Source organism: Spermophilus citellus (assembly GCF_964194105.1).
Source record: "Spermophilus citellus genome assembly, chromosome: 15".
NCBI lineage: Eukaryota > Metazoa > Chordata > Mammalia > Rodentia > Sciuridae > Spermophilus > Spermophilus citellus.
The window spans coordinates 48,424,071-48,450,740 of NC_138195.1; the positions used below are offsets into that span (position 1 = coordinate 48,424,071).

At 36.7% G+C, this 26,670-nt stretch overlaps 1 protein-coding gene across 3 annotated transcripts in view; it reads left to right on the top strand.

Moving 5' to 3' along the window:
• SAMD8 (sterile alpha motif domain containing 8) overlaps window positions 1-26,670 on the top strand; it is a 60,355-nt gene that overhangs the window by 13,029 nt on the left and 20,656 nt on the right. For all 3 annotated transcript variants that reach the window (XM_081267170.1, XM_081267169.1, XM_081267171.1), the window contains exon 2: window positions 18,361-18,953. In XM_081267170.1, the coding sequence (XP_081123296.1) occupies window positions 18,361-18,953 (593 nt within the window). The remainder of the gene's footprint in view (window positions 1-18,360; window positions 18,954-26,670) is intronic.

The window sequence follows — 26,670 nt, forward strand, 5'->3', positions numbered from 1 at the left end:
GGTATATGTATGACTGCTCATGTGATGCAGTACTACATTGTGTACAACCAGAGAAATGAAAAGTTGTGCTGCAGTTGTGTACAGTGAGTCAAAATGCATTCTGCTGTCATATGTACCTAAATAAAATTAATTAATTAATTTTAAAAAGGGAAAATTATTTTGGTTGCTGCTCTTTCTTTTCTTTTCTTTCTCTCTTTTTTTTTTGATACTGGAATTGAGCCCAGGGGTACTTTACCACTGCACTACATTCCTGCTTTTTGTTTTTTCTTTTAAGACAGGGTCTTGCTAATGTTGCTGAGGACTTTACTAAGTTGCTGATTCTGTCCTGAAACTTGGGATCTTCCTGAGTAGTGGAATTACGGGGTGTGCTTCCATGCCTGACAGCTAGATGCATTCTTGTTTTGCATTTTCTCCTTTTCTTTAATTTGTAGTGGCGTATTTATCTACATTGTTCTTGATGTTATTGAATCTACTTACTGGCTACTATATGAAGTAGCAAGATGAGAGCTTTTGTTTATTATTAATGGAACTTTTTTTTTTTCACTCAAGTCTTTCCACAGACACTAAGTGCTTAGTTGAAAAAAAAGTTGTATAGTTAACTGAAACAAAATGTAATGCATTCCAAAGAATGCTAGTGTGTGTGTGTGTGTGTGTGTGTGTGTGTGTGTGTATTTATTTATATATTTAATAATGAGCATGGAGGAGAAAACCATATCCTTCTTAGTTTCCCAGGTAGTTAAGGGAAACAATGAACTTACTTATCTAGATTTGAACCTGAATGTGGACCCTAACCTGAGAACTTGAAGCCTTTAATTTTGGGTACTTCACTTGCTCTGAAAGATTACAAAGGACTGAGGATTTACATGTTATGTCCCAAAAGGGTTCATTTGCAAGAGACAAAAACTTCTCTAGGCTCTGGTCTGAGCTGCTAGTAATGACTTGTAGAACATGATTTGAACTGGCCTGTAGGGAAGTACCACCTTTGCCACAGTCAGAAAGTTGGAGACCAGCATGAAACTATTGAGTTTAAAGAACACACCATCTCAACACCAGAAAAACAAACAACCTGATTGAAAAATGGACAAAGGACTTGAATTAGGCATTTCTCAAAAAAAAAAAAAACCCACGATAAGTCCAATATGCGTGTCAAAAGATGTTTAGCTTTACTAATTGTTAGGGGAATCAAATCAAAATCATGTATTGTGGGTTGGATGTGAGGCATCCCCCAAAAGCTCATGGGTGAGACAATAAAAGAAGGTTCAGAGGAAAAATTATTGGATTATATAAGAGTCTTAACCCAATCAGTTAATTAATTCCCTGGTAGGGATTAACTGAGTGGTAACTGAAGTGGTAGAGTAAGGCTGGAGGAGGTAGGCATCGGAGGCATGGCTTTGGGGTGTATATTTGTATTAGACAAGTAGAGACCTCTCTCTCTGCTTTCTGATCATCATGTGAGCTGCTTGCCTCTGCCACACTCTTCTGCCATAATGTTCTGCCTCACCTTGAGCCCTGAGGAATGGAGCCTGCTATCTGTAGATTGAGACCTCTGAAACTGTGAGCCCTGAAGTAAACTTTTCCTCCTAAAATTGTTATGGTCAGATCTTACAGTCACAGCAGCAAAAAGCTGACTAAAATACCATGATAACAACTTTAAACTCATTAGAATAGCTGTTATTAAAGCCAGCCACCCAGGGCTGGGGTTGTAGCCCAGTGGTGGAGCACTTACCTAACACGTGGGTGAGACCCTGGATTTTATTCTCAGTACCACATAAAAAATAATTAAATAAAATAAAGGTATATGTGTATTTACAACTAAAAAAACAAAAAACAACCAACAAACAAAAACTCCAAGCCAGAAATAATTGTTGATGAGAATATGGAGAAATTAGAACCTATTGTACACATTGCTGGTAGAATGGAAAATGGTATGGTGACTCCTCAAAAAATTAAGGAGAATTATTGTAGAAGTCAGCCAGTTTCACTTTTGGGTATATACCCGAAAGAAATTAGAGATTTGAACAGGTATTTGTAGTCCAGGTTCAGAGCAGCCTTTTTTACAGTACCCAAAAGGGGAAAGCAACCCAAGTGTCTGTTGATAAGTGAATGGATAAATAATTGTGAATTATATATATAATGGAATATTTTTCAGCCTTTAATAGGAAGGAAATCTGATATGTTACAACATGGATGAGGCTTAAAGGCATTATCCTAAGTGAAACAAGCGAGACATAAAAGGACAAATATTGTATGATTCTACTTAAATGAAATATCTAGAAAATGTAAATTCATAGCAGCAGGAAGTAGATTAGTGGTTACTAGGTGCTCGAGTGAGAGAAGATGGGAAGATACTGCTTAATGGGTGCAGAATTTCTGTTTGAGATGATGAAAAAGTTCCAGTGATAGATGGTGGTGATGGTTGCACAATAGTGTGAGTGTACTTAATGGGCAGAACTGTACATTCTAAATGGCTGAAATGATAAACTGTATATATAGTTTACTACACACACACACACACACACACACTCTGCAGCCTGTTCTGCTGTCCCTCAACTGCAGCTAGCTCCTGACTCTTAAGTTAGTGATTAAAATTGGAAATTATGCATACACACACACAAACACACACAAAGTAATATTTCCACTGTTCTCAATCTGGTCTCTATTTCACTTTTGCTTTCCACATCTCATGTCAGAGCTTTTGTTGGTTGGTCCTAATTCACATTTAGACCCCTATCTACAAGAAAAATGTTTAGCTTTTCAGGCTCAATTTAAAGGAAACAACTAGAGAGAGAGTGTGTGGAAAGGATACTGAGTGCCATTTCATCATATGTACCACAGACCCTGAGTTAGTGGTAAGTATAGATGGTAATGATCCTTTTATTTAAGTCTGCTTTTCCATTAGTGACGAGATTGTCCCGCAGCTAGACAGTCACAGAGATAAGGTGGGGCAAAACAACAGGGCAGAAGAGGGAATGAGTTTGTTGTGAGTCATTATCTTCTTTTGTAGTTATAAACTGTGCTTAGTTTGTTAAGCACAATATTTGCAGTTTTAATGTGGTAAAACGCAATTGAGATATTTATATTGTTGTGAAAAGATTTGGATCACTTAATGGGATGCAAAACTGATTGATTAAAGAATAGCTACACTGATATTAAGGAATAACAAATTTAAAGTTATGCTTATTTTGAGTTTTTTTTTCATTTTATCAAGTGTATAGATACAAACATGATAGAAAAAATAATTCTTTTGCTCTTAGGCTGCTGAAATTTCTGAATAGGAGGAACTAAACTTGTTTAGAGAGAAAAGAAATTTAAAATAGTTGACATACTGATAATTGATTTTTTTTCTTTTTACAGTTTTCAAAAAAATTTAACCAGATAAGGTATCTTTTGTCCAACTCTGTGCAAAACAGTTGAATGCTTTTGTTTTAATCTGTTATCTACAACTTGGAATGAAGTTTAACTAATGCCTACTGATAGATTCTGCAGAAGTGGACTATTTTTCCCATGTATTGATAATATAGTACCGACCTTTGATCCTTAAGTACTTTTTTAATCACTCGTGATTTTAGAATATACTTCTTTTTGATTGTCATCTCAAATGAAATACAGACCAACTATCAATTTAGGACAGGGATGTAACTCAGTGATTAAAGCATTTGCCTAACACTCATGAGACCCAATATTTTAACCCCAGCCCCACTCCACCCCACCCAATCCTGCTGCAAAAAAAAAGAAGAAAAGAAAGAATAATTTTGGATTATTATTCTTTATTATTGTATTAATCAGCTTTTTGTCACTGTGACTAAAATGCCTGACATAAACATCTGAAAGGAACAAAGATTTATTTTGGCTCATGATTTCAGAGGTTTTAGTCCATGGTTGGCTGGCTCCATTGCTATGGGCCTGTGGTGAAGTAGAACATAATGGTGGAAGGGCAGAGCAAAGGAAAGCAATTCATTTTTGGTAGTAAAGAAGCTGAGAGGGGCCAGGGCTGTAGCTCAGTGGTAGAGCGCTTGCCTAGCATGCATGAGGCACTGGGTTCAATCCTCAGCACCACATAAAGTAAAATAAAGACATTGTGTCCACCTATAACTAAAAAATAAATATTAAAAAAAAAAAGATGGGCTGGGATTGTGGCTCAGTGGTAGAGCGCTCGCCTTCATGTTCCTCCTTTTTTTTTTTTTTTTTTTTTTTTTTTTGATGGATCATGTTGAAGTTTTTTGGTTCTGGGCATTGGAGCGAGGGCTTCCTGCATGCTAACCATGCACTCTACTGCTGAGTTACACCCCCTGATCAAAGCAATATGGAATAAGTATTTGGTGAATTTGCATGTCATCTTGCGTAGGTGCCATGCTGATCTTCTGTGTATTGTTTCAGTTTTGGTATATGTGTTCCAAAGCAAGCATTGTTTGTTGCTGAAGCAAGCATCGTTGGATTTTCTACATAAATGATCAAGCTGTTTTATTTTTTCCTTTTCAATCTGTATACCTTTTATTTCTTCTTGCCTTATTGAACTTGAAGAACTTATAATCTTTTATAAAAATGAGAACAGTCTTGCCTTGTTCTTGATATTAGAAGGAAAGCATTCAATCTTTCACCATTAAAAATGATGTTAGTGGGCTCAGTGGCAAAGTGCTTGCCTAGCATGCGTGAGGCACTGGGTTCAATCCTCAGCACCACATAAAAATTGACAAAATAAAATAAAGGCATTCTGTCCATCTACAACTACAAAAAAATTTTTTTAAAAAAATGATGTTAGGGGGCTGGGGATGTGGCTCAAGCAGTAGTGCACTCGCCTGGCATGTGTGCGGCCCAGGTTCGATCCTCAGCACCACATACAAACAAAGATGTTGTGTCTGCTGAAAACTAAAAAAATAAATAAATAATTTTTTAAAAAATGATGTTAGTTGGGGGCTAGGGCTTTAGCTCAGTGGCAGAGCGCTTGCCTAGCATGCAAGAGGCACTGGGTTCGATCCTTAGCTTCATATACAAATAAAATGAAGGCATTCTGTCCATCTACAACTACCAAAAAAAAAAAATAATGATGTTAGTTGGGGCTGGAGTTGTGGTTCTGTGGCAGAGTGCTTGCCTAGCATGTGCAAGTTACTGGGTTCCATCCTCAGCACCACTTTTAAATAAATAAACAAATAAATAGATGTACTAAAAAATATTTTTAGCAAAATGATGTTAGTTATAGTTTTTATCAAAGATGCCTTTTATGAAGGTGATGAAATTTCCTTGTAAGTTTGCTGAGAATTTTTAACAAGAATGGATTCTACTTTTTGTCAAGTGCTTTTCTTCATCTTTTGGATGATCCTGTTATTTCTCTGATTTAGCTTGTTAATATGATTAATTATTTTGATTTTCAAGTGTTAAATTATCTTTGAATAATTCTTGGGATAAATGTCACTTGCTTATAATATATTATTCTTTTGTATATGTTGGATTTGATTTGTTTTGAATTTTTGCATCTCTGTTCATTAAAGATATCAGTTTGTAGTTTTGTAATTTCTTATCTGGCTTTGGTATCAGGGTAACACTGGCCTCAGAATGAATTCAGAAATATTCCTTCTTTTTCTGAAAGGGTTTGTAGAGAATTTGATATTCTTCTTTGAATGCTTGTTGTCACTTAACAGTGAAGCCCTCTAGGTCTGAAATTTGTTTTGTCAGAATATTTTTAGCTGGGCTGGGGATGTGGCTCAAGCGGTATCGTGCTCGCCTGGCATTCGTGCGACCCGGGTTCGATCCTCAGCACCACATACAAACAAAGATGTTGTGTCCGCCGAAAACTAAAAAATAAATATTAAAAATTCTCTCTCTCTCTCTCTCTCAAAAAAAAAAAAAAGAATATTTTTAGCTGCATCAGAAATTTCTTTAGTAGATACAGAATTATTATTCTTGAGTGACATTTGGTAATTTCTATCTTTTCAGGAATTTGTCCATTTCATCTAAATTAGCAAACTTATTTGTGTAAATTCCCTTATTATCCTTTAAATATCTGAAGGATATGTGGTGATGTCACCATTTTTATTTCTGACATTGGTAATTTTTAGATTTCTCACTGTCTTTTTTGATTATTCTGGCCAAAAGTTTTATCAGTTTATTGACCTCAAAGAATCAACTTTTGGTTTTACTGATTTTTCTTTATTGCTTTTTAAAAATTGTCAATGGATCGTTTGTTTGGTTATTTATTTACATGTAGTACTGAGGATTGAACTCAGGGCCTCACACATGCCGGAAAAGCGCTCTACCACTGAGCCACAACTCCAGCCCTGATTTTTCTTTATTGTTATTTCTGTTATCATTGTTACTGATTTCTGCTATTATCTATTATTTTCCTTCTATTTTGGGTTTAATTTTATCTTTATCTAGATCCTGTGTTTTGTAAATGCCAAGGCTACTGATCTGAGACCTTCCATCATTTTTTAATGTAGGTATTTAGTTCTATCAAAATTGTCCAAACACTGGTTTAGCAGCATCCTGTAAGTTCTATGGTGTTGTGGTGTTTTCATTGGTGTTCAGATCAAATGTTTTTCCATTTGAATTCTTTGACCTACGTGTATTATTTAGTTCCCAAATATTTTTTTTAACATTTATTTTTTAGTTGTAGGTGGACAAAATACCTTTATTTTATTTTTTATGTTGTGCTTAGGATCCAACCCAGTGACTCAGGCATGCCAGGTGAGTGCTCTACCACTGAGCCAAGTCTGAGGCTGACCTTAGACTTGCAATCCTCTTGCCTCAGCCCCTAGTTCCCAGATATTTGGGAAACTTTTTAGAGATCTTTTTGTTACTGATTTCTAATTTTTTATTATTTTTAAAACATTTACTTATTTTGGAACCAGCAATTAAATCCAGTGGCGCTTAATCACTCTACCACATCCCCAGCCCTTTTTTTTTTTTTTGAGATAGGGCCTTGCTAAGTTACTGAGGCTGGCTTTGAATTTGTAATCCTTCTGCCTTAGCCTCCTGAGCTGCTAGGATTATAGTTGTACACCACTGTGCCCAGATTCTAATTTAATTGCATCATAGTCACAGAACATATTTAGTATGACTTGAACCTTTTTAGGTCTACACCAATTGGCTTTATGGCCTATAATATGGTCTATCTTGATCAGTGCTTATTGATCAATTATAGAAAGAAGATAATTGATTACTAAAATTGTGGAGTTATTTCTCCTTGCCGTTCTACCAGCTTTACTTCACATGTTATTTAGTATATATACCCTTAGGATTTCTTTGTCATCATTATGAAATGACCTTTAAAAATATTCCTGGGCTAGGGCTGGGATTGTGGCTCAGCGGTAGAGCGCTTGCCTATCACGTGCGAGGCCCTTGGTTCCATCCTAAGCACCACATAAAAATAAATAAATAAAGGTATTGTGTCCAACTACATTTTTTTTTAAGAGAGAGAGAGAGAAAATTTTTTAATATTTATTTTTTAGTTTTTCGGCAGACACAACATCTTTGTGGTGCTGAGGATTAAACCCGGGCCGCACGCATGCGCGCTACCGCTTGAGCCACATCCCCAGCCCAACAACTACAATTTAAAAATATTTTCTAAAAAATTCCTAGGCTAGGGTTGTAGCTCAGTGGTAGAGTGCTTGCCTAAGGTGTGAAGCACTGGGTTCGATCCTCAGCATCTCTTAAAAGTAAATAAACAAAATAAAAGTGTTTTGTCCATCTACAACTAAAAATTTTTTTTAATTTTAATTATAATCTTTGCTCTGAAATCTGTTTCTAATAACAATGTAAGTACCCAGCTGATTTAATTAGTGTTAACATGGTATTATTTTTCCCATTCTTTTAACCTCTCTCTATTTTTAAATTATATTTCTCACAGACAACATTCAGTTGCGTATTTTCAGATAATTTCAGGATGCAAGAAAAGACCACTGACTCCAATTAAAATCAAATTAAAGCAAGCTTATTATTTCGACCGGCTGGGCTGCCTCTCCCTCCCAAAACCACGGGAACAAGACAGCAACCCCAGCTTTCCTGCAGCCCAGCTTTATAGCCCAGAAAGTTACACAAAGGGGGGTTACAGATAACAGAACTCTGACAAGCATCACACTAATGGTAGTTTACATTTTTTGCTGGCCTCAACATCAGAATTTATGAGGACCATTAGAGCCTCAGAGGGGGTCGTTGTCTGGCCAGGGAAGGCCAATATTTATGAGGTGTCACTAAAGTTTCAGAGAGGGCTGCTATCTGGTCAGAGAGCCAGGCATGGGTGAGTTCAAGGCACAGGCAGGCATTCCAAGCAGGTTCAGAATTTGCAGTAATTTATAGTAAAGCCGAAATTATCTTTATATGGCTTTGTGGCGAGATGGCTCCCAATTTTAAGAAAATATTAGGTTGGGTCTATCATCTGCCCTCAATCCTTTTTGTTTTGTTTTGAAATAAGGTCTTGCTAAATTTCTGGGGCTGACATTGAATTTAGGATTCTTCTACCTTGGTCTCCCAAGCAGCTAGGATTATAGGTGTATGCCACTGCAGCCCCACAGCCAAATTCTCAGCCCTTCAGTTGGGGTACCTAAGGCATTTACTTTTTCTTTCTTCCTCTCCTCCCTGCCCCCACTTCTAGGAATCAAACCCAGGGCCTTCTACATGCTAGGCAAGCTGAACTATTTCCTCAGTCCAAGACTTTTACATTTAATGTGATTATTGATATGGTTATGTAACATCTTCTGTCTTTGTCTTTTCTGTTTTTCTCCCATTTTGTTCTGCCTACGCCTTCTTTTGAATTCAGTGGGTTTTGTTTTGTTTTGTTTTTGTTTTGGGGTACTGGAGATTGAGCTTAGGGTCACTCAGCCATTGAGCCATATCCCCAGCCCTATTTTAATCTCCCTTGTTGGTTTATTAACAATAACTCCATTTTTTTTTTAATTTTAGTAGTTGGTATTTTTTCACTTCTCCCAATTTTTGTGCTTTGGTTGACATATATTTTACTCTGTAATATTGTAATATAATTCCATATTGCATTGCCTTTTTGTTTTCCTTTTTTGTGTGTGTGGTGTAGGTATTTGAACCCGGGACCTCATAGATATTAGGCAGGTGCTTTACTCCTGAATACACCCCCAGCCTAGTAAATTATCTTTTAAAGAAATATAAATAATAAGAAAAAAAATATGTGTTTATCTATGTAGTAACCATTTCTAGTGTTCTTCCTCTGTTTTAGAATCATATTTTCATATGGTAACATTTTTTTCCCTTGCCTGAAGAACTTTCTTTTTTAACATTTCTTGTAGTGTAAGCCTGTTGCTGATGAAATGGGTCAGCTTCTGTGTGTCTGACAAAGGTGTTTCACCTTTATTTTTGAAAGACATTCACTGGATGACTTTTTATTTTTCCTTTTAGTATTTTAAATGTATTATTTTATGCTTGGCACAGAGGCTCATGCCTGTAATCCAAGCAACTGGGGAGGCTAATGAAGGAGGACTGAAAATTCAAGGCCAGTCTCAGCAACCTAGGGAGATCCTGTCTCAAAAAGCAAATAACCAAATAAACAACTGAGGATGTAGCTCAGCAGTAAAGTGCCCTGGATTGAACCCCTGGTACAAAAAAAAAAAAAAAAAAAGACAGTTTGAGATCAGCCTTGCAATTTAGCAAGATTCCCAGCAACTTAGCAAGACCATATGTCAAAGTAAAAAAAGGATTGGGAATGTAGCTCAGTGATATAACATCCCAGGTTCCATCCGTAGTAATAAACAAATAGACAACAACAAAAAATAGATATATGTAGTTTCATTGTAATCTAGTTTGTTTTGTTCCCAGTGAAAATTTTTAAAAAATTAAAAAAAAAAAAAAAAAACCTGGCACAGAGCCATGTACCTGTAATCTCAACAGCTCAGGAGCTGAGGCAGGAGAACCACAAGTGTTTAAAGCCAACCTCAGCAATTTAGGGAGCCCCTAAGCAATTTAGCTCAGTGGTTGAGTGCCTCTTTTGCTTTTAAGATTTTCTCATTGTCACTGGTTTTGAGCAGTATGATTATGTTAATTTCTTCTTTATTTTGTAGTGCTGAGGTTGAACCTAGGGTCTAAGCTAGTTAAGCACTCTACTACTGAACTACATCCTTAGCCCTCTTATTTCTTAGGTTTGGAGTTTATTTAGCTTTTATGTTTTCTATGTATGTTTATAGTTTTCACTGGATTTGGAAAAATTGGAATTATTATTATTTCAACTATTATTTTTTATATTCTTTCTCTTTGGCAAGCTGTCCATCTCATTTGGAGATATCCAGTTAAAAACACATTAGGTTGTGCTGGGGTAGTGTCACAGGTCTGTAATCTCAGTGGTTCAGGAGGCTGAGGCAGGAGGATCACAAGTTCAAAGCCAGCTGCAGCAATTTAGCAAGGTACTAAGTAACTCAATGAGACCTTGTCTCTAATAGAAAGAAAGAGAGAGAGAGAGAGAGAGAGAGAGAGAGAGAGAGAGAGAGATGGATGGCTGGCTGGCTCAGTAGTTGAGCCCCCCTGGGTTCAATCCCTAGTACCAAAAAAAAAAAAAAAGAATTTATATATATTAGGTTGTTTGAAGTTGTCCCTCCTCTCACTGTTTTATCTTCATTCTTTTGTCTTTCTTTTATTTACTTATTTTTTGGTAAAATATATATAGCAGCCAGCATGGTGGCACACACCTATAATCTCAAGGATTTAGAATTTGGGAGGCTGAGGCAGGAAGATGGCAAGTTTTAGGCCAGCCTGGGCAATTAGTGAGGCCTCTCTCAATATAAAAAAATGAAAAAGTGGGGCTGGGGTTGTGTCTCAGCTCAAGAGTATTTGTCTAGCACGTGCGAGACGCTGGGTTCGATCTTTAGCACCACATACAAATAAATAAATAAAATACAGGTTTTGTGTCCAACTACAACTAAAAAAAAAATTTTTTTAAAAGTTATTTTAAAAAAATAAAAAAAGGACTGAGGCGATAAAGCACCTGGAGTTCAGTCCTGTCATGAATGAGCTTTGTGGTTAACATAGACCAAGACATGTTTATATCTTGGGTTACCTGGTAGTCATTAGACAAGAAAACGCAAGTTCTTTTATTCCAATTTTAATTTCATATAGGTTTCAGAAAGGCTAGGAAAAGATTAAGACAGCTGTGGTTGGGGGTGTAGATGTCGGGGTTGGGGGTGTAGATGTGGGGGGGGGGAGATGAAGAGCTCAATGAGCAAGACAAAGAACACATGCAAATGCAGTCACTAAAGATGGACAGATAAGATTATGAACCAGCTAGCTGAAGAAATTGTTCAGGGTACAGAGATATCAAAACTCTGGAACATACAATTCTAAGCCAAGGTTCAGACAGATGGCAGTTTCCTAGTGTTATCTAGGAGTGTCAGCTTGAGATGTCAACTTGGAGTTGTCATCACAAGCAGGAGAAACCAAACTCTGCTAAAGCCCCACTTTGGCGATTTTTCTATGCAAAGCTCCTGACCAGGTAATAGGTTAGAATGTCTCCATGTGATACCGCTGTTGACCGGTGACGAGTCCTTGCTTCCCCAATGTTGAAGAATAACACCAAAGAAGCACGCCGAGGCAAGGTCAGAGTAGAAAGTAGAAGTTTATTAAAGGACAGCAGAAAAGACTTCTCCCAGAGGAAGAAGGGGACCCAAAAGGTGGAATCCGCGGAAGTGCGGTTGTTTCCCCTTCTTATACTTTTGGTGATGAAATGTAGGTGGGAGGGGTTGGGACACAGGTGGGCCAAAGAAGTAATCTGGGCAGGAAGGACTTCATTATCATTTCTTTGGGATGGACTTTGGCCTAGGGCCTTTTCGGGACTTCATTAACATTCCATTGTCCTGTGTTTTCCCTGAGTCATTCTCAGCTTGGCCTCCATTTTAGATTTCACTCGGTATTAGACCTGATTTACCTAACTACACTGACTACCTAACTTTAAATCTGGCTTCACATGTTTAGTCTCCTTTTATGGCCCTTGAGTTAGGCAGTTGCTTCATTTGGTGGTCTGGTGTGTTACAGTAAAGCTCATGAGTAATGCCCATGCATCCATGTGCTTCTGATTAATTCTGATAAGTTCACAGGTGGTTATTTTTATTGGCACGATTGATTTATTATGGATTTATGCCTTATGGCCAGGCAGATAGTGGTTGTTTTCTTGTATAAACAAGGTGTAGTCCCATTTCACCTCAGCACTTAAAATCAAAATTGAGTAGCTTTTGGTAAACTACTGCTTTACGAAATGAAGAAACACAGGTTTAGGCATAGCCTGAAAACTTCTGTTCTATACATCATGCAGTAACTCAGAGCAGAGCACAGCCTGCTCTCCATGCCCCCTTCACAGTATATATAGTTAGATATATTTAAAGTTTTGTAGTTCATTGACATTAAGTACATTAACATTGTATGCAGCTGTTACCACCACCTATCTCTAGAACTGTTTTTATCTTCCGAAACTGGAACTATACTCATTAGACAATAACTCTCCCTTCTCCCTTATCCCAGTTTCTGGCAACCAGGAGAGCCCAATCAGAGAGACAGGTGGTGGTAAAGTAAAAAACTATTTTCCATACTGGGAAGGAACAGTACCTACTACAGTACCAGTGTCCTAATAAGACCTGTCCTCAGGTACTAAAAGAACTGGTTGATCATTATCTCAGGACAGGTTCTGTGGGGTCCTGATCCGCCAGAGAAGTCATCATTGCTTGAGGGGAGCAATTTGATTCCCTTTATGAGGTGATTTTTCCTGCCTGGGGGGTGGGAAGAGCATTGGTGCCTGTCATAGGGTGTAGGCCCACAGGACTCACTGGAATTGAGATAAGCTGGAAAGAACTGAGAGAGAACATGTCACAGGAGCAAAAGGCAATTACTGGGTCCTCCTTTAAATCCCCAGTTTTAAAGGGTCCCTATTACAAGATTAGCTCTTTTTACCTTTTTGTTTTTTTTTTCAGTCTCCTGAGTCACTGGGAGCATAGGAATGCTGCACCTGGCCTGGCAACACAGTCAGCTCTTAATCTCATCCAATGTATTTTCCATCAATGATAATATAATTTCATCTGTAAAATTTCAAATTTAGTCTTTTTTTTAATGTGTCCATGTCTCTTAACTTTAAAAAACATAATACAGTTATTATACCTGTTGATTTTCTTATCTACATGCTAATTCTTTTATCCTTTATTAGGTATGAATCAATTTCTGTCTTGATGTATTTTTCTCAGTTTCCTGCTTTGCATGCCTGATAAGCTATGGCTGGGTACCAGATATTATGAATTTTACCTTTTGAATTCTGAATACTTTTATATTTCTCCTATTAATATTCCTGAACTGGTTGTGAAATAAAATTAAATTGCTTGAAAACAGTTTGATCCTTTTGATTCTTTTAAGATCTGTTAGGCTGGACTGTTGGAGGATTCTTGCACAGAGACACCAGGGCTTTCAGCAGGAAGCAGCATTTATTAATGTCAGCTGGCTCAGCGGATTAGTTTCCAAAGTCTGAGCCCCAAGCATAGTGGGGGTGTTGATAGTCCAGTCTCTCTGCCCTTGCATGGTAGTCCCTTTGTCTCCCCAATATGGTAACATACCTTCTGATTGGGTTTTTTGTACTCTAGAACTGCAACAGTTGCAAATCCTGATATGCAAATAGATACTGACTGTGCCACATTGCCTAAGTGCATGCATACCTGGTTACTGAGTGTGCCATGTCTGCCTCTCTTTGTTCCTGGAGAGCCTTTGCCACAGGACCAGAGATAGGTTTAGTGTAGTCATCCTTTCTCAAGAGATAGTGTCCTACCCACCCTCCAGTACTCCAGTACTGAAGGAGGGGCACTTAGTACTGAACACCTACATCCCTACCCCTTTTATTTTTTATTTTAAGACAGAGCCTCACTAAGTTGCTCATGTTGCAATCCTCCTGCCTCAGCCTCCTAAGTAGCTGGGTTTACAAGCATGTGTCACAGTGGCCATCTCTGCACCAATATTTTGAGCCAAATGATCCATTTTGGGAGAGGGAAAGGAGTCCTGTGCATTATAGAATTTTTTCCCCACATTTTTTAAAATACATTTTTTAGTTGTGTATGGACTCAATGACTTTATTTATTTTTATGGGGTGCTAGGATCCAACCCAGTGCCTCACATTTGTGAGGTAAATGCTCTACCACTGAGCTACAACTCCAGCCCCTTTTTCCACATTTATAATTGGGCACAATACCTTTATTTTGTTCGTTTATTTTTATGTGGTGCTGAGGATTGAACCCAGGGCTTCGCACTTGCTAGACGAGTGCTCTACCGCTGAGCCACAACCCCAGCCCTTTCCACATTTTTTTAAATTGGTGCATTATAGTTGTACACACTGATGAGATTTGTTGTTATATATTTGTACATGCATGCAATACACAACATAACAATATAATTTGGTCAGTATCACTCCCCAGCATTATAGAATTTTTATCAGCATCCCTGATCTTTACTCTAGATGCCAGTAGCATTGCCCCCCAGTTGGGACAATCAAAAATGTCTCTAGTTATTGCCAAATATCCCTAAAGAGTGAGAAGAATTAGCATTAGTTAAAAACCACTGCTTTAGAGTTAATTTTGCCTCACTACAATGCCAAGATCTTTCTTGTATGGTACCCCAAATCCCATGAATCATGAGCTTTTTTTTTTTTCTTCTTCCAGTTTGGCTATTTGGGATAGGCATTTTTCTTGGCCTTTGTGAGTGCCAGGAATTGTTTTGGGTGGTGTTTCTCTGTCTTAGTTAGTTTCCTTCTATGCACACATTGATCAGCATTCAACTCAGTATTCATGGGAGACCATCTGCAAATCTCTGGAGTTCTCCCTCTGTGTGTATTTATCTTCTCTAGTATTCATCCTGCGAACGCTAGCCACCGTGATCACCCCAGACTTTAAATTTTATTTCCTCAAGTGAGCTCTAGTCCGTTAGGCCTCATCTGGGTTTCTCATTCTATGCCTTTATGGTTTGAAAGCCTTCAAAAGAAGTAAGCTAGGGTGATAGAGCCCACCTTAGTGGTTTCCTGTCCCTAATGGATTTACCTGATGTCCGCTGTCTTGACCCCCACCTCCCATATATTTTGCCAATTTTTTTGGTTGTTTCAGGTCTGAAAGTAAATAAATTTAGTCCTTGTTACTACATCTTGGCCAGAAGCAGGAGTCCTTTAAATGATAATTGATTCAAACCAGTTTTAGTTAAAACTGAAAGCATTCACTAATCTAATTTCTTCATTTTATTGATTTGTATGAAACCTGTGTCTCTTTTTTGTTCAAAATCTTCTGTTCCCTGTAATTCCTGTGGCACAACATATAATATATCTCTTTAATGCAGGCCTTAGTGTCTCTAACTATTATGTAGTACCATATAATTAAAGAGCATGCACTGACCTGATGAAGCAGAACAGTGAAATGTGTCATGCTTTTAGGGCCTTCCCACACCAGACTCAAAGACTTCTATGAGGCTTCTATGCATGATAACTCCGATTTTCTAGGAGCTAAAACATCAGCTTCAAAGCCCTTAAGCTTATTTGCTTGGTGGAGGTTGTAAAGAACTATGAGCTAAGACAGGGAAAAACAGGAAAGAAAAAAAAAATTGAAAGAAGAATCATTTTGAGTAGAATATGAGATGAAACTGTACTGAAGAATAATGCTATAAGCATGGGAGTGACTTGGAACCCATTGGTGGTAAGCTGTTAAAGGGGGAAAGGCAGCAGAACAGAAATGTAATGAATATAATGAAGAAATCTGGCCTTGTAGTTATGAGTGCGCTTCTTTCTCAGGTTGCTGCATCATAACTGTTGTTGATTTTGTAGCATATGCTTGCTGGCTATCTAAGGATCAAGTAATTTAGTCAGAGTATACTTAGAAGAAAAGGAGATATGTAAGTAGGTAGAATAAGTAGATAGAATAAACTACCTAGCTGTGTATATGAACCAAAACAGCAAAACCAAATTTTTAATAAAATTTTATATATGCTATATGATAAATAGTGTCAAATAATATATATCAATGTGCAAATTCCACAAATCATAGTTCCTTGACATTTGGGGTGGAGAATGATATACCGTAGCTTAAAAGAATTGAGTGAGATGAGTGGTGCATCTCTACACCGTGTACAACCAGAGAATTGAAATATTGTACTATTTGTATTCTGCTGTCATGTACAAATAAGTTAGAACAAATAAAAAAATTTAAAAAAGAGTTGAGTCAGAGTTTTTTTGTAATGTTGCAGTAAACTTTAAGAAAATATGAACTCCTTTAGATGGATTTGATTTTAATTTTCTAAGACTAAAAAACTATAGGGTTGATAAAACCAAAAGTTCTATTTGGAAACAATATGGTTTAAGCCTTCTAAAAACTTGGATTAAGTAATTAAGAAATAAATACTTATGATTAGCTGACATTTTCTTGTCACTCATCTGTGGGTGGAATTTTATCAAGTGTGTTTCTTGTTAGAATAATTTGATGATGCAAGTGGTACTTATTAAAGTATCTGTTTTTGCTGAATTATTTTAAGTCTTCATGGCAAGAAGTTTGTGTGGATAGGGAAGAATGCATGTACCATCTGCTTTTCACTGTCCTCAGCCTAAGGAACTATAGAAGGTTTTCATAGCACAAAATAAAAAGCAATGATAAACACCGAAGTTAGGAGATATTACATCTGGGAGGAGAGGAGGAGAATGTTATCCATGACATTGTGAAGGACATTGATTTATCTTTCAGGATAAATTTGATAACTCCGATTTTCTAGGAGCTAAATTTTAGTCTTTAGACTAATTTTTAGTCTTGCTTTTTAAAGTGTTCTTTTAAAATAAATGTTAGCATATATACAGAAAAGTATAGATCATAAGTATGTAGCATGATGATTTTTCATAGAAGGAGCATACCTGTATAACTAGTATCCATCCATATTAAGAAATAGAACTTTTGTATTGGAACTTTTTTGACCCCCCCCCAAACTGTGTTGTGGGCACATGGATGTTCATTGTATCATTTTTTTTCATATTTTAAAAAAATGCTTTAAAGTTTCTGAAAATCATCTCAGAAGGAAATAGAGTCACTATTTAGATATTTAGAAAAATGTCAGAAAACACATAGGCTTTAGTAGTTGAGGAGGTACATTTGAGAAATAATGTTTTTCCTTTCTTTTTTTAACCCCTATGTAGGACTTTGTCTCCCATTTATCAGATATACTTTATAAACCTGATACAGTCCAGGGTAACTGAAAGTTTTACAATAGGAAAATGACATAAACATCTTAATAGGATAAAAATAGTAAAATTAATAAGTGCTTTTTAAAACATAATATATTGGCCTTTTATAACTGTAATGTAAAGTATAGGTCATCAAACTTATATGTTAATTGAAAAGACCATTTAAAAAATTATCACTAAAATCCCAAAAATGTCTTATTCCATTCCATTATGAGATATTCACAATATAGAAGTAACTGAGTTCTTATTAAGACCCCAATTTATAACTAGTTTAAAGGCTCAATATCTGTTAGAGAAATCATTTTATGCAGTTATCTATTTGCTTTTTTTTTTTTTTAAGGACTCTGACGGGCATTTATTTATTACTATTGTTCAAGTAACACATTGATCAACCTGACAAGACAGACATGCCTTGGTCCCACCAATGTGGAAATTTACAATAAACAATTGCTTTTGATTATGATATTGATAATGATGACAAAAGTAATGAAACAAAAAAGTTTTTTTCCTAGACGTTAAATATTGTAATTTGTCTAAGTGGGAAGTGCAGAGTTTTTTCTTTTCATTTTAATTTGTTATATATGACAACAGGATGCATTACAATTATCTATTTGCTTTTGTGGGGGATTTTTTCTGCCTCAAATTGGAAAGATACTTTTTCTAAGAATATGGTGATTTCAGATATTTGATTTTTTTAACATACAGTAAAGCTTTTTATAGCTATCATTTAATGAAAAGTATTAAAATGAGATTTTTTTCCCCACTGTTGTCAACAGAAGTCTTTTAAAGTAAGTTATAAGTTATGGCTGATATGGTGGAAAAGCTGTTTATAAAATAACTTTCTCTAAAATGTTAGATCATGGAGCTTAGGATATAACTCAGTGATAAAACACTTGCTCAGCATGCATGAGACCCTTGGGTGTATCTCCAGCACCGCCAGAAAACAAATAACAAACAAAAATGTTAGTTCTTTAGCCTTTCTTCTGCTTTGGGGGTTATATGTATATAATGTTGATCTATTGAAAAGTCACTTATTATTTAATAATTTTTATTTCTTTGACTCTAGAATCCAGTAGGGAATGTAGGTAAATGACTGTTTCTGCTATGTTTTTGTGTATTTGGTCTTTGAAGGAGTTGTTAACACACTAAAATTTTTGTTTTGTTTACTTATTTTCCCTTGGCAGACAGTGGAGGAAGAAATGGCAGGTCCCAATCAACTCTGTATTCGCCGTTGGACTACCAAGCATGTAGCTGTGTGGCTGAAGGATGAAGGCTTTTTTGAATATGTGGACATTTTATGCAATAAGCACCGACTTGATGGAATCACACTGTTAACATTGACTGAATATGATCTCCGGTCTCCTCCTCTGGAAATCAAAGTCCTAGGGGACATTAAGAGGTTAATGCTTTCTGTCCGAAAATTGCAGAAAATACATATTGATGTTTTAGAAGAAATGGGCTACAATAGTGACAGTCCCATGAGTTCCATGACCCCATTCATCAGTGCTCTTCAAAGTGCAGACTGGCTCTGTAATGGTGAACTTTCACATGACTGTGATGGACCCATCACTGACTTGAATTCTGATGAATACCAGTACATGAATGGCAAAAACAAACATCCTGTTCGAAGATTGGACCCAGAGTACTGGAAGACCATACTAAGTTGTGTATATGTTTTTATAGTATTCGGGTTTACATCTTTTATTATGGTTATAGTCCATGAACGAGTGCCTGACATGCAGACCTATCCACCACTCCCAGATATATTCTTAGACAGGTAAGTATTTTTCCTACATGCTAAGTTTGTAGAAGGTTGCTGTAGTAACAGCAGTGATAATATGTGGTTGTGGTTGACATATACTTTACATTTGCTTTATCTGGTGGTATTAAAAAGATATTTTGAAATCATTTAAAGTAAAAACCTTACCTAAACTTAAAAGTTCAAACCTAGGTGCTTAACTTATTTTTCATATATATATGAAGAAAAAAAAAAAAAAAAAAATATATATATATATATATATATATATATATATATATATATTTAGTTTTCTATGAACCTTTATTTTATTTATTTTTATGTGTTGCTGAGAATTGAACCCAGTGCCTCACACATGGTAGGCAAGCGCTCTACCACAAAGCTATAACCCCAGCCCTAATTTATTTTTGTATAGATTTAATCCTTACACATTTCAGATTTTGAAAGGGTGTCCTGGAAGTATATTTGATCGATTGTTTTTTTAGACTTTTATGTGGTGCTGAGGATTGAACCCAGTGCCTCATATGTACTAGGCAAGTGCTCTACCACTGAGCTAGCTATATCCCTAGCCCCTATTTTTTTTCCTTAATGATGAACAGGGTTCTGCTTTTCTGAAAATGTGGGCAGTCTCTTATCACCAGATGAATTGGAGTTATCACAAATAGTACAAATGGATTTAATTGTAGTATTATTTTTTATTGAATACTGGATTTAGAAAAAGAATATAGTGTATGTATTGTATGAAAAATAAGAATAGTACAATAAACAGAACTATTTTATATTTGTGATTTAAAAGAAGTCTTGAAAAACTTTGTAGTGCCTTATTTTTATAAAATATTTTGCCCTTGACCTTCCGAAAGTAACTTATGGTATATGTACTTAAAAATTTTTTATTTTATTTTATTTTGAGATAGTATTACTAAATTACCCAGGCTGGCCTGTGGGAGGCCATCCTCACACATGATTTGAGTCACCTCCTGGCTGGGCAAGAGGTGCTTAGGCACATCTTGTGTCCAGAGCTTTCCCCACCCTTCTGAGGTCCGAGGGCTTGTTCCTGTGGAGGCATGTCTGGCCACTACCCCAAAGACCTAGTCGTCATACCTGACCTTGGGACACTGCCCCCTTAATCTTCATTGGATGGGATTTTCCCCAGAATTTTCTGTTCCCCAATAAAAGTCCACTCCCTCGCGTGTTCTCTCTCTCTCTCTCTCTCTCTCTCTCTCTCTCTCTCTCTCTCTCTCTCTCTCTGTCTCTCACTAGCCTCTTCAGTAAACCTCGCTACCATAATAGGTGGCTGGAGGCTGGAGCTAGGAGAAGCTGTCCTGGAGCTGGTTTAAAGGTAATTAGAGTCTGTCTCTTTAATTCAAAACTCCCTAGAGATTTCTCATGTTCTGAACCTTCATTTATGAAGCCTTGTCCGCCTCCACACGGACAAGCCCTCGGTGGGGAAAGCTCTGGACACAAGATGTGCCTAAGCGCCTCTCACCCAGCCAGGGAAGTGACTCAAATCACGTGCGAGGATGGCCTCCCACAGGTCAGCCTGGACAATTAGTAAGACTCTATCTCAAAATAAAGTAAAATAAAATATTCTTAAAATACATATACTATAAGTTACTTTCAGAAGGTCAAGGGCAAAATATTTTATAAAAATAAGGCACTACAAAGTTTTTCAAGGCTAAACTGACCTCAAACTTGGGATCCTCCTGTCTAAGCCTCCTGAGTTGCTAGGATTACCAGAGTGTACTACAACTGGCAAGATGAAATAATTTTAGAATATTCACATTACAATGGTGGAATAGGGTCTGGGAATTGAGCTCTGTGTTAGAGTGCTTCCCTGGCATGTGTGAGACCCTAGGATTGATCCCACCACTGGGAAAAAAAAAAAAAAAAGACAGTAGTATTTGGGAGGCTGAGGCAGGAGGAGATTATAAGTTGTAGGCCAGCCTGGGCAACATAGTAAGATGCTATCTTAAAATTTAAAAAAGGATGGGGATGTAGTTTAGTGGGTAGAGTACTTTCCTAGCATAAATGAGCCCCTGCCTTCAATTCCCAGTAACACACACACACACACAGTCACATACACAGAAAGAATAGCATACACATGACATTTTTGCTCCCTGTGAAATCCCAACTAAAATTTTTTTTTTGTTTGCTTTTGTTTTTTAAGTACTAAAGCCTACAGGATGGGTTGGTTAAAACAGCTATACATTTTTGGAAGTGTGAAGGCAGAATGAATGAATGGCAACTAGCAAAAAATATCCTAATTCTAAAATAGCAATGGAGAAAACTGAAAATCAACCTAATTTATATTGCAAATTTCTCAAAGCTGTGGATACTGGAGGTGAAGGAGTTATGAAAAAAAATAGAGATATAAAGAGAGAAATAAAGAGAATTGATTGAAAGTTGTTTAAGAAGTTATTAGAATATTCTATCTCCTATTCTATATAGTTTTCCCGCCTGTAAACAAAAATCCCTAAGGAAGAAAGTGTGTGGATATCTGGTGAAAAGATATGTGGATATGTTGGGGGAAATAGCAGAGGAAACAGCTAGGTACAAAAGATTCTAAACTGGGAGTATTCTGGCATGTTTAAGGAACAAGAAGTAAAAAATAGGAAGAGCATTGAAATCAAATAAATAAGGAGAAACTATTAAAAAAGATCGAGAGAAAGAGAAACCATTCAGAAGACTGAGGAGAAAGATACTTCCACAAGTATCCTAGAAGTCAGACAAAAAAAGTATTTTAAGAAGGCTGGGGGGGCTGGGGATGTGGCTCAAGCGGTAGCGCGCTCGCCTGACATGCGTGCGCCCCGGGTTCGATCCTCAGCACCACATACAAACAAAGATGTTGTGTCCGCCAAAAACTAACTAAATAAATAAATATTTAAAAAAAAAAAAAAAGAAGAAGAAGAAGGAGGCTGGGTAGCTGGCTATGTCAAGTGCTCAGAGAGGTCATGTAATTCAGTAATTAATTGGCCTTTGGATTTAGCGACATATTGGTCATCGGTGACTATGGCAAGAGTTAATAATGGCAAAAATCCAATTATAATGGATTCAAGTGAGAATGTAATTTACCTGAAGGTAATTCTTCACAAATATGAAAAAACATTACATTGTGACATTATTTATAATAAGTATAAATATTGGCAATAATCTAAACGTTTATCCATGGGAAACTATTGAATATACTATGGTTACATCTACACAGTGAATTACTATTTAATCATAAAAAAGAATGCGGATAATTTCTATGAAATTATATGAAGTGATTTGTAACAAAAACTCAGCAATGGGGGCTGGGATTTTGTGGTTCAGTGGTAGAACACTTGCCTTGCATGTGTGAGGCACTGGGTTCGATTCTCAGCACCACATATAAATAAATGAAGGTATTGTGTTCATCTACAATTTAAAAAAAAAATTAAAACAGACCAAAAAACCCTGAAACTTGGCAGTGAACACTGTGAGCTTATAGATGGTCATGTATAACCACCATTCCCGATGAAAAGGAACTAGACCAGGGCTTCTCAGAGAAGTGACCAATTTTAAGTCTGTGGTAAGGAAAGTATAACATAAGAGAGAAGCAGATCTTGTGCCATAAATCAGGGAAAGTGCACAAACCAATGGCAACACGTCAAAAGAACATAGGAATTGGTTTAAAGGGGCTCCTGCTGAACAAATTAGTACAATTGGAACATCAAAAAGAATAATGATGGTAATGGACTATAATATATTGAGAAGAAAAATAATCTTTAAATCTATGGTAATAAACAAAAAATAATGGGTAAGACAGGAAGCTCTTCAAGAACGCTATCCAGCAAATAAATGTGGTTGAATGACTTGTTTTGCATCCTCTAATAAGGTGAAAGGCCATTTGGTAGCAGCATAGTGTCAAGATCTGAAAGTATCATCTTACATATTACTTAATTACACAAGGAATAAAGTACCTTTACAATATAGCAAGACCTGGCATGTGTCTGCTTAACCAAATGACCAAATGTAGCATCTCCATAGAACAAACCAACATTATGTGCATTGAAAGTGATGTTCACAATATCACCTATAATCTTGCTCCCCACCCTAATTTTTAAAAAATGTAACTATGAGAACATAGTCAGAAAGATCTGAAACATGGAATATTCTACACAATAAGTAATCTGAAATCCCCAGAAATATCAGTGTCATCACAAAAACCAGGGGGAATTGTAAGAGAAATTGAAGAGACATAATCAGGAACAGTACTTTAATTGGATCCTATATTAAGAAAAAATATTTCTATAAAGAACGTTTTGAGGTAATTAGGAAATTTTGAAGACCTGTATATTAAATGATGATAACTAAATCAATGTTATAATTTCCTGGATGTAATAGTATATTGAGTTATGAAAAGGATATGCTTGTTCTTAGAAATGCCAAAATATTTAGAGGAAAAGTATCATAATGTCTGTAATTTACTTTGGGAGACTTCAGTTTCCCCCAAAAGAGTTGTGTGTGTGTGTGTGTGTGTGTGTGTGTGTGTGTAATGAAGTAAATGTGGCAGAGCATTAATTATTACAAACAATGAGGGACTTAGATGAGAAACACAGTGCTTATTCTTGTAACTTTTTTCAGTAGAATCAGATTTTTTCAAAATAAAACAATTAGTCAAAGAAATGATGAGAGAAATAGAATGGGAACACAGAAATTAGAGATAATCAAATCTTTCTTATAAGGGCAAATTTTTCTATAAGAACTAAGTGGAGCTATAGTGTGGGAAGGAATGAGGGGGAGATATGGGGTCTAAAAGTATTGTTTGCTTTTTTTTTTAATATTTATTTTTTTAGTTCTCGGCAGACACAACATCTTTGTTGGTATGTGGTGCTGAGGATCGAACCCGGGCCGCACGCATGCCAGGCGAGTGTGCTACCGCTTGAGCCACATCCCCAGCCCCGTTTGCTTTGTTTTGAATAGGCTAAATTGTAGAATATTTTTTTTGTATTTAAAATAGAAATGAGGGGCTGGGGTTGTGGCTCAGTGGTAGAGTGCTTGCCTCGCACATGTGAGACTCTGGGTTCCATCCTCAGCACCACCAAAAAATAAATAAACAAAATAAATATAATAACAGCAAAGGTAGAAAATGTGGAAACGGAGGCAGAAGGCTGTTATATGTGCTGATGGAGCACAGGGAGTCTCTTCTGATGGCTTTTATTTTCTCTATGTAAGAAAGTGAGAACAGAGAAAAGAAATGGAGGTTTGGAAAGAAAAGCTGGAGTATAAAATGTTCCTCTACAAAATAGAAGAGTGAGCAGATTCATGTAATGTCATAGCAGCACTAGGGGCCTGTTCCAGGTGATTATTATGGTACAGTGTGTATGTAGCATGACTAGTGCCCTGAGTTTGATTCCCAGAACCACCCCTGCCAAAAAAAACCAAAAAACTTGCATACCCTTGGCAGAGGGGTATTAGACAATACAATTCATGAAATTGAGATTATGAGGAATAATCTTAAATGACAAGGTTTCAGTTACAACATTAGTTGAAATTGCTGTGGTAGGGTAAAGGACAAGATCATAGGAAGAGAAGTGAAAGTAGAAGTGAGCAAGAACACAAATTATTATTAGAATTAGAGTGACAATTATCCTGAACTTGTGTAAATAGCCATCACAAGGAATAAAGGAAGAAAGGGAAAATAGTTTGGTAGAGTAGTGAGGATTTTGTTTTGAGTTGTACAGCCATCACCACTAAATCCAAAACATTCAACCTCAAAAGAAGTTCATACCATTAGCAGTCATACTCTTTTCCCTCCTTCCTTCAGACCCTGCCAACCATTGTTTCTATGAATATGTCTATTCTGTCCATTTCATATAAATGACACCACATGTGGCTTTTTTGTATCTGGCTTCTTAACATGCTTTCAGGATTCATACATATTATAGTATGTATCAATACTATGTTTCTTTTTATTACCAAATGATATTCTGTTGTGTAGATATACCATATTTTATTTATCTACTTATTAATTGATGGGCATTGGGGTTGTTTCCTTCTTTTGGCTACTATTAATAATGCTGCTTGAACATTCATGTACAAATAGACATTTTCTCAATTCATAACAGGAATTTGAAACCAAATTTTTTTTGCTTTACTATCTAAAGTGTCATTCACTAACAAAGCTTCCTGCTCTTAAACATTTAAAGCTTTTTTCATCAGAGAACAGTTGCAGATGCTGTCAGTGTTCCTTCAGTATCCCCTCAGATCTCTTTTCCATTTTCCTGAAAACTAATGCTCTCAAGACCCGGTAGTTATGCCTGTTTGTTGGAGGGCTGCTCTTGAGCTGCCAGAATACACTGCCTACTTGAAAAGAGAGCAAAAAATGCTTAGAAATTTACATTCCTTTAGTAGCAGTCCATAGCCAATGACTTAAGAGATGGGGTATAGATACTTTATTTCTCTTTGCCCTAACTGGGACAGTATTTAGCTGGAACCTACACCGGACCAAATTCCCCATAGGATTGAGCTGAAGTTAGCCATTCCTGACTTCCTGCAGAGTTTTGCTGTATGTCTCACCCTTGCTTTGCTTCTCTGTCTTATTGATTTCATGTTCTACCACCATATAGATTTTCTTTGGAACTCTTCCTCAAAAATCTCTTTTACACTGATATTTGTTCCAGGGTTTGCTTCTGAAGCCTATTTTACACAATAGGCCATATGAATGGTCAGTCAAGAATAACCAAACATTCGAAGAAAACATACCAATACAAACAGGAAAAAAGGAAATTTGGAAACAAAATAGGGAGCAGAAGAATACTTAAAAAAAAAAAAAAAGTGATGAATGCTTACTTAGCATGTGTGAGGCCCTGGATTCAATCTCTAGTACCTAGAAAGAAACGAAGGAGGAAGGGAAAAATGAAATAAATTTAAAAACTACAAACCTTTTTGGGGATACTAGGGATTGGATCCAGGAGTGCTCTACCCCTGAGCTGCAGCTCCAGCCCTTTTTTTTGGGGGGGGGGGCAGGGTCTCACTAAGTTGCTGATGCACCTCAGCCTCTAAGTAACTGGGATTGTAGGCCATACCCTATACTACCAAGCAGAACTTAGATTTTTTTTTTAAATTTGTTCTACTTAGTTGTACATGACAGTAGAATGCATTTCAATTCATCTTACACAAATGGAATGCAACATTTCAATCCTCTGACTGTACACGAAGTAGAGGTGCACCATTCATGCAATTATACATACCCTAGGGTAATGATGTCCATCTCATTCCACCATCCTACCCCTATGATCCCTCCTCACCCTTCCTTTATCCCATTCCAAAGTTGGTTCTCCGAACCACCCCCTCCTGTCATGGACTCAGAAAACATTTGGCCTTTAGATTTTTGGGGACTGGTTTATTTAGCTTAGTATGATATTTTCCAACTCCATCTATTTACCTGCAAATGTTATAATTTTATTTTCTTTTAATGATGAATAATATTCCATTGTGTGTGTATATACACCACAGTTTATTTTTCCATTTATCTATTGATGGGCATCTAGATGGTTCCACAGTTTAGCTATTGTGAATTCAGCTGCTATAAACACTGATGTGGCTGTGTCACTATAGTATGCTGATTTTAAGTCCTTTGGCTATAGACTGTGTAGTAGGTTAGCTGGGTCAAATGGTGGTTCCATTCCAAGTTTTCTGAGGAATCTCCACACAGCTTTCCAAAGTGGTTGCACCATTGTGCAGTCCTACCAGCAATGTATGAGTGTACTTTTTT